Raw genomic sequence first — 8,243 nt, forward strand, 5'->3', positions numbered from 1 at the left:
AAACAACTTTATGCATAAGTCTAATTTCAATAAAATCAAGGAATGATCAGTTCAGTAAATGTAACAGCTTGAAATATGCATCATTCTTCCTGAACTATATTTGCTGTTAATTACGTCACACAGTTGTGTTTCGTTCATATAAAACAATAATATTTGTGAGATTTGTAGTAGTCTTTTCAAGGTCATTGTATTGTTATACTTGTTTATGTAGTCCGACTACATGACCTGGTATCATTATTTGTATCTTGAATTGTCTTTGTAGATTTGTGTCATGGATAAGTTTTAAAATAAAGACAAAATGTCGAGAACATTTTTCAGAAGTAAAAAAATATCAATACATTTAGCTACAGTAAATCTGTGTTCTTGGGAACCGAACAGAACGGTTAGGTTTGCAGGTATATGAATTATGACGCATATCATATATACCTAATTTTAGTCGAACACAGGTCAATGCTAACTACATAATAAATGTTTCGGGAATTTATTGAAAAATAGAACATAAAAAATATATTTTGAAAATCTTGGCGTTTTTATTTAAATTAGATCGCCACCAAGTGTCTCGTCATGGTTTGTAAACAGTCCTATAATTAATATAATAAGATATACTATTCACCAAAGGCCGCGGACAATTATTCTTATTCTAAAGCACTTTATTCTTGTAACTTGTGACATTTTTATACTTATATACAAGGCAAAGTCAAGTACACGTGATATGTCACATGCTTACATTGAGACAGTCTCAGTCAATTTATCCCAGAAGATAAATACAAAGCAAACTCAAGCACACGTGATATGTCATATACTCACATCGAGACAGTCTTAGCCAATTTATTTCAGAAAATAAATACAAAGAAAAGTCAAGTAGACGTGATATATCATACGCTTACATTGAAACAGTCTCAGCCAATTTATCCCAGAAGACAACGTTACCTTGCTCGTCGTGCGGATACTCAATGTAAGATTTGCTTTCTATCAGATCCATCAGTGTCAACGGAAGATCTTTCGCTGCTATATCTTCATAGAATACCAACAGTAAAACAGACTTGCCTCCCCTTGAGTAGATACTCTCCATACGAGCCATGTTGAATTCGTACATACACCAGTATGACTTAAGATAGTTGTTAGATACAATTACCACTGTTTTCCAGCTCTGGTGTATGGCTTTGGTAATGTTCTCTGCTATGTATTGTCCAGGAATGAAATCACGTTGATGTAGACAGAGTTTTAAACCACTTCGTCCCTCCATGTTCTCTAATAGGTCACCCCTGATAAACCTCCCGTCCTGTTCACAGTACGATATGAAGGCATCATATGGGAAATCATCACGTTCGTCATTGTTGGTTTCCAAACTTGTGTATCCCTTGTATCTTGTTTTTGCCATGTAATACAGATATCTTAATTTCCATCGATAGCGGTACACAATTCCTGAGACGGTCAATGAGATGGCCAGAACGATAGCAGACGTTATCCCTGCTATCAATCCGGTGTAATCATAACAGTCCTTTTTTAACTCAATCAAAACATTTTCGAAATTCCAAAATGTCGTACTTGAGTCATTTGGGAATCGACATTCGTAGTTCCGGAAGTTGTCAAACATTGCCTTATCGCCGTCTAGCCACTTTAAAAACTCCAGTGTTTCACACGAACACTGAAGTTGATTTCCATACAAGTTCACTGTCAGATTTGAACGCTTAAGGCTATCTATCTGAACGCGATCATACTCGCTAAGTTGATATAGTTGATTGTGAGAGATGTTTAAGTGTTGCAAATTTGTCATGTGTTTGAGCTCAAGGTCGAATGTGTAAAGTTCATTATTACTAATGTTCAGTATTTGGAGTTCGTTTTGATTCTTAAGCAAAAGGTTTGGAACTGCCTGTATACGATTCCAAGATAAATCCAACACTTTTAAATGTGTGAGATGTCTGAAAATCTTTCCATTCGTATCGTTATATAAAACATTCCCCAGCAGATTATCATGTATAATTAGGGATTCCAGGTTCGGACATTCGTTAAAGAATTCATCTGATATAAACGTACAGTAATTGTTTGATCCATCAACATATTTCATGTGATGTAAATTTGAAACTGTGCCTTTCCAGGAATGTAATAAGTTGTTATGGAGGTCAAATCGTGTCAAGTTGTTCGGACCGAAAGGAATACGTCCTGTTATTACATAATCTAAAATACTATCATGAAATAAGACCTCTTTCAGGTTAGGAGGAAGATTAATAGTAACTGCCGATAGCTTAACAATGTCGAGAACAGCGTTCTGATCTGTAGAGGAGTCATCGTCACTTGAGGATGGTGGTGCCCGCCAGTCGTTGCAGTCCTTCGAACCGGTGATAGGGTCATGGGAGGAGTACTGGTTACTTCCGTCGAAAAACTCTAAATTGATAGCGCTGGCTAATTCAAAAATATAGTTCCCATACGTTATCCTATTTTCTTTTACCGAGAGAAGCCGTAAACTTTTCGGTAATCTTGGAATCACGCCGAACTCGAGTAACGATAATCTATTACTGTCTATGTACATATTTGTCAAATAAGTATGATTGCTTAATTTGTCTATATCTTGCACATATATAGCGATTCCAGGTCCATAGTCACAGTGGAGCTTGCTGATATCTAATGTGCGGATTGGTACAATTTGTAGGTCATCAGTCAAATTGGACATAACGCTGAAGGTTAGCCGGTCATTGTGGGAAATGTTCAGAGCGTACAGATTAGCAAGCACACGGAAAGTTCCAATTTCAATGCTACGCATTTTACAGTAAGACAAATTGAGATGTTGAATAGAGGATACATTTTCGAAATAATTAGATCGCAAGATAGGTAATACACAAACTCCTGTGTGACCTTCTAGGTTTAGAGATTCTAGTTTTATAAGGTTCTTGAAATCGCCAGTGAAACCAGCTTGATCCACACCGTCTAATAAACAAGTTTTCAGCGTTGTAATATTTCCAATACTCACTGGATACGTCAGGTTATCAGAACGAACTCTGTCATTGTGATTGTTACACTTCAAATTGAGATATGTTAAGCTTTTCAATCCATGAAATACATTATTTGAAAATACATATGAAGTGTATTGTAGGAAATTGTGACTCAAATCAAGATGTTTTAATGCTTGCATAGGTTGGAATGGATCGCCAATGATTTTTTCCAGTTTGTTCTCAGAAATATCCAGATACAAAATAGAACTGGCTACTTGGTCTCCCTCGATCTTTAAGTATTTGATATTGTTCCTCTGTAGCAATATGTCAGTAACGTTGGAACTGAAATCTGGTATAACAGAAATGTTCGAGTCGGAGCAGTCCGCCACTACACCACCGCTGGCTGAAGCTTTACAGCGACATCTCATATCCGAGGCGCAGGGTATGTCTACATTCGTTGTCGCATTGATTTGCGATGCCAGGATAGGGCTGGATGACGATCCATCTGGAAGTATGGATGAGGTTCCTTCTAGAAGTACGTGTAAATGTCCATATACTGTCTGTATTGTGGCAACCATCAAGATCACTGTAAACATAAAATACAAGGTTGAATATCTTATTTTAAATGTAGAAGTCATATCATAATTTATAAATGAATGCTTCCCTATCTATAAAACAATAGAATAATCACGTGAATTCTGCTTCATCCTTATAGTTCCTTGTAGAAACTTTAAAAAAGCATTGTCTTTTAAGTTTTGCTTTACTGTATATGTAATACAATGTTTAAAAATAGAAAAAAACATAACATCACATCGAAAGGGCAATTTGAAAACCCAAACCTGAAAAATAAAAAACGACAGGACCGAGATGTTAACAACACAAAACAAAAATTAGACAAAATAAATTCTCCATGATTGTAAGTGTTTCAAGTATTACGTGTGGTACTCGTTTTCGGTTAAATCAAGGAAAGCATAAAGTTTTGAGCTACTTGGGGCGTTGTGATCACATATTCAGTCACAGTAGAATACGAAAGGGGTCAAAATGTGTTTATGTAAGTTATGTATACGTCAACTATCCTCCAGAAAATCATATAGAAAAGGTTAAGAGTATAAAAGATAAACTCGTAAACTTTGATATAAAGTTTGATAGTGTTGTTGCCATAACTGTCATACTGTAGGGAAATAATAAATATTGGAGGTGAGATGACCATTTATGTCATACATTAGGTAAATATTACTATTTAGCAGACAGCCTTGTGTAAGAAGGTTCCAGGAAAGAAATAAAACTCTGGACAAATAAATGTGATAAAAATCAAATGCATATAGGTCCTGTAAATGTTATCAATTTAATATATAAAATTCAAACTACAATGTACAGACTCCAAAGACAAATATTTGTATCTTTATTTCAAAAATGTGATTTGATAAAATCAATGTTAGTTTAAAATGTGTTTTATTCTTTTTGTTTCTCTCCTGTTATAAAAAGACTAAAACACATAATAAGTTAACTTGGTAAATAGTAATTACTTTCCAAGAATTTATTTCTCTGTGAATTTTCTCTCTGGAATTCTAATTCAAATTTAAAATCAGAATCTGTTATTACACTTGTAGTTTATTCTCAAATTGAAGATATGTTTTCTTGTGTTATGAATGAGAGTCCACATATCTACATTGCATAAGATTCCAAATTCTGCTTGTCTCCCCTGGATTCAGCTTGGTTATCACATGTACATCTCGCCTTTATTTTGAAGGTGTTTATAAAAGTTCATCATGTGTAACCAGATAATTTTGTGCTCATTGAAAAATGTTTTAAGCAGAGGAGTTTTGACCCCCTTTCACCCACGCACTCACAAGTACATTGTAAATGTGCAACTACCACACAACCACCTCCTCAGAATCCCATACTCGGGGTGACTAGAATTTTCTTCTTCCTTGTATGAGTCGGCCTCGAATTGAATGGAATGACTGCGTACATCTCAAAAAATCTAAGGGGGGGGGGGGGGTTCTTGGGAAGATATTCTTCTAGTGTGATACTCTGTCCTGTCTAAGCATGAGGTGTCCTCAAGTTCTACAGTCACTTTCTGTGAATTATACTACTGAAACTGCTTTAACTGTATGTTTAAATGATGGTCAAACAAGATATTGATATTTAGTGCTCTGTGGGACCAAAAGAGCAATAACAAGGTAGACACGTGTTCGAATGTATGAAAATGCAGTGTATGTCTAACATGTGTAATTGTTTACATCTATAATTGGAGTTGTCATATATTAAAATCAGCGATTAAAAACATAATTTTGACGACAGCAGTCTTTAATGCCAGTGATTTTTTTACCCCATTTAGTGCCGACTTTAGGTACTTTCCCAAAGAGAAGCTTTCCCAATTCTGACCCAATATTACCCAATAGCTTATACAACTATTAAAGTATGCCTTCTTATACTGTTGTACAACGTTGTTAAAATTTTTGACAAATATAAGTGTATCTTGGGGCATTGAATTCAGGCTTCAAGTTTTGTTTACACATTGAGCGCGATCACACAAAATTTCCCTAATATCATACATCCGTAACATGTCGTAAAATTCCAAATTCATTGTGTCCGCGCAGTAAAATTCCCATAAAAAAGGCACTGGCCCTTTAGAAAAAAAGACATATGACCAAAACAATTTGCGACACTATTTTTTTTAGTTCCGGAAATTTGTAGCGTGGAAACGACATATTCCGCTCGTAGTCTGTCAATGTACCGGGTTTTGAACTCGATTGTCTTTGTTACGATACAGCAATAATTAGACGTTGACTCGGTTACAGAAACTACACAACAATTAGTGAAATCAGGCACATCACGTTTGGAATGTTGCGCTAGCATTGTAAACGGAAATATAATTCGTTTATAATACCGTACCCGGAAGCTGTCCAAAGATCTGGAATACGGATAGGAACTTTTTTATTTATTTCCAGAGCATTAATGCTACTTGATTTTAACATATATTAAATATAAGTGTGGGAACACGATAAAGAATCCATGTGTTTGACGGTATGGATAATAATATGACATAATTTCACCGAGAACCCCACACTTTTTATGCTTACCTAAAAGCATATATACTTGACTGTCTTCTGTCAAAGTTTTAGTAAATTGACATGGGATTTAATAGTATTTTTGCTTGTTTTAATGCATATGTTCGATGTAAATTTGTTAAAAATTGCATTTTGAACAGAATGGATGGTCATAAAAAAATGCATAAATTTAGCAAATATAATTGGTTTTGTTTTATTTTTTATTTTGATATTATATTACATAATGTTGAAAAAAATTGTCGACTTGGTGGTAACTTAAGTTTTATAAATATTGTAGAAAACATATTTTTACTTACTTTCATTTTTAGGGGGGAAATTTCAGAAAAGTGGGTAGCTCTCAGCTCAAATATCTCAAACCGTAAGTCGAGAACCCCCTTTTTTCTTTTCATATATGGAATCTACGTAAATAATGCAAGAAAATAAGCCTAATTAGAAAAAAATGACATGGGTTTTCCCAAAAGTATGGACCCACCTTAATTGACGATTTAGTCATATTGCACAATTCGTCCTTCGTTCTTTTTTTCTGTACCAACTTGCTAAACTTGTGAATAGGTGCACATTTGTTTTGTTATTCTAGAATCAAATTTTCAATACACTGCAACAAAACAAACAGCTTTAATATAGCACTATGTAATGCCTATCTAAAGTATCTGGCTATCAAAAATAATTTAAAAGGAGAATTCGTTTGTAAATATACTAGAAGCTCACGGACCTTATTTGGGTGTATTTTGAAATCACATTTACAAAACAAGATAATATAGTATTATCAATCATGTTCGCAACAAAAACATATCAAAGAGTACGGTAGTTTTAAACAATAACAGGATGTGATAACTACATTTTGCTAACTTCGGCGAACAACTTCTTCCAAAATCAAACATATGGCAGTTTCCCCTTATACGCTGCACTCAAGCAGTCATAAAAGGGGAAGTAAGAGTGTTTGAGGTACACATTTCTTCTCAATTAAACTGCCATTAAGTTATTATAACTACAACGAACTTACTTTATTCGGAGAATAATTTTATCAAATAGATATGTTTGCTGTATTAAACTCCACTCTTATCCGAGGGCAATGGAATTCACAATTTGAAAATAAAACTCTTTTGTGTTAATTACTCGAAAGTTCGACTGAATAACTCGAAATTTTAACATAATAACTCACAATTTCAAGTAATTTTCTTAGAATTTTGAGTTATCATATTGAAATTTCGAGTTATTAAGTCGAAATGTCGAGTTAATAACACAATAAAAACAAATTGGTTTTTGTTCTACATGGCCCTAATGCTCTTCCGTGCGTGACAGATAAAAGTATTTCGACAGAAAATCACATAAGGCTTTTATGAGGTGGCCTAATAAGATAACAACTGAGAAATTGGTTTGATACCTGCTGCAATCACGGCACGGGTTAAACAAACAACATACCATGTCTGGTTTGAAGAGAAAGATGTTTGAGTGTTGATAATACTCGAAAATCACTTATACAGTCACGCTTCGTGTTTTTTTAGAGAAAACCTTATTCACACACGTTGGACACAACCTTTAAAATATGGTACTTAATACAGCAATCTTAAATTAAATTGCATTGCACCCTACAGCTGTTTAGTTAGTCAAAAATAACTATATTCACTAATTATTCAGCTGTTTCAATAATCAAATAAAGAAATTAATACTGATTTGTTAAACAGATTGATATGAAAAGCAGCAGCAGAGAGATTAATTTGGTATGTTTTATATCCGTTTCAAATATTCACTTTTATCCTCCAAATACTTACGACTTACCATCAATAGCCTTTGCTGTCTTCATGTTTGTTACTTTCAAATGGTAGACCCTTTTGTGTTGTGTGTCTGTTTATACAATGATTTCAGCCAAATGAGCGTGCGTGCTTCCCTTACTGTGCAGGTATGCTTCAATCTTAAAAACCTCTTGAAATAACAGGGTTGACGCATGAAAAGTAAGATAAGGTTTAGGTTTGTTTGCACTCTGCTTTAAAAATCAATACGCTTTGTATAGAATTTAGATCAGGTCGGTAGATTGTCATTTGATAAAATGAACGCGATTGTTGAGAAAACTAAATGTGATTGAGTAAAACTTGATATCGGAATTATTTTAATAATTTGTGTTTTGATTGAAGCTCTTAGTGTTTTCTATTTGTATAATCAAGAGCGTTGTTTTGTTTGTCACACGTGTGGTACATTTCCAAAGGGGAAAAGGGGCGATGCCCTAATAAAATAAATAGGC

At 34.3% G+C, this 8,243-nt stretch overlaps 1 protein-coding gene across 1 annotated transcript; it reads right to left on the minus strand.

Moving 5' to 3' along the window:
* Nucleotides 1-799: 799 nt before the first annotated feature.
* LOC110441204 (toll-like receptor 2) lies at nucleotides 800-7,915 on the minus strand. Its single transcript, XM_021484310.1, has 2 exons — nucleotides 7,784-7,915; nucleotides 800-3,516 (listed from the first exon to the last, which is right to left on the minus strand). Exons 1-2 carry the CDS (start codon nucleotides 7,806-7,808, stop codon nucleotides 884-886), a joined length of 2,658 nt encoding a protein of 885 aa, XP_021339985.1. The 5' UTR covers nucleotides 7,809-7,915; the 3' UTR covers nucleotides 800-883.
* Between the last annotated feature and the right edge of the window lie 328 nt (nucleotides 7,916-8,243).

Source organism: Mizuhopecten yessoensis, unplaced genomic scaffold (genome assembly GCF_002113885.1).
Source record: "Mizuhopecten yessoensis strain PY_sf001 unplaced genomic scaffold, ASM211388v2 scaffold715715, whole genome shotgun sequence".
Taxonomy (NCBI): Eukaryota; Metazoa; Mollusca; class Bivalvia; order Pectinida; family Pectinidae; genus Mizuhopecten; species Mizuhopecten yessoensis.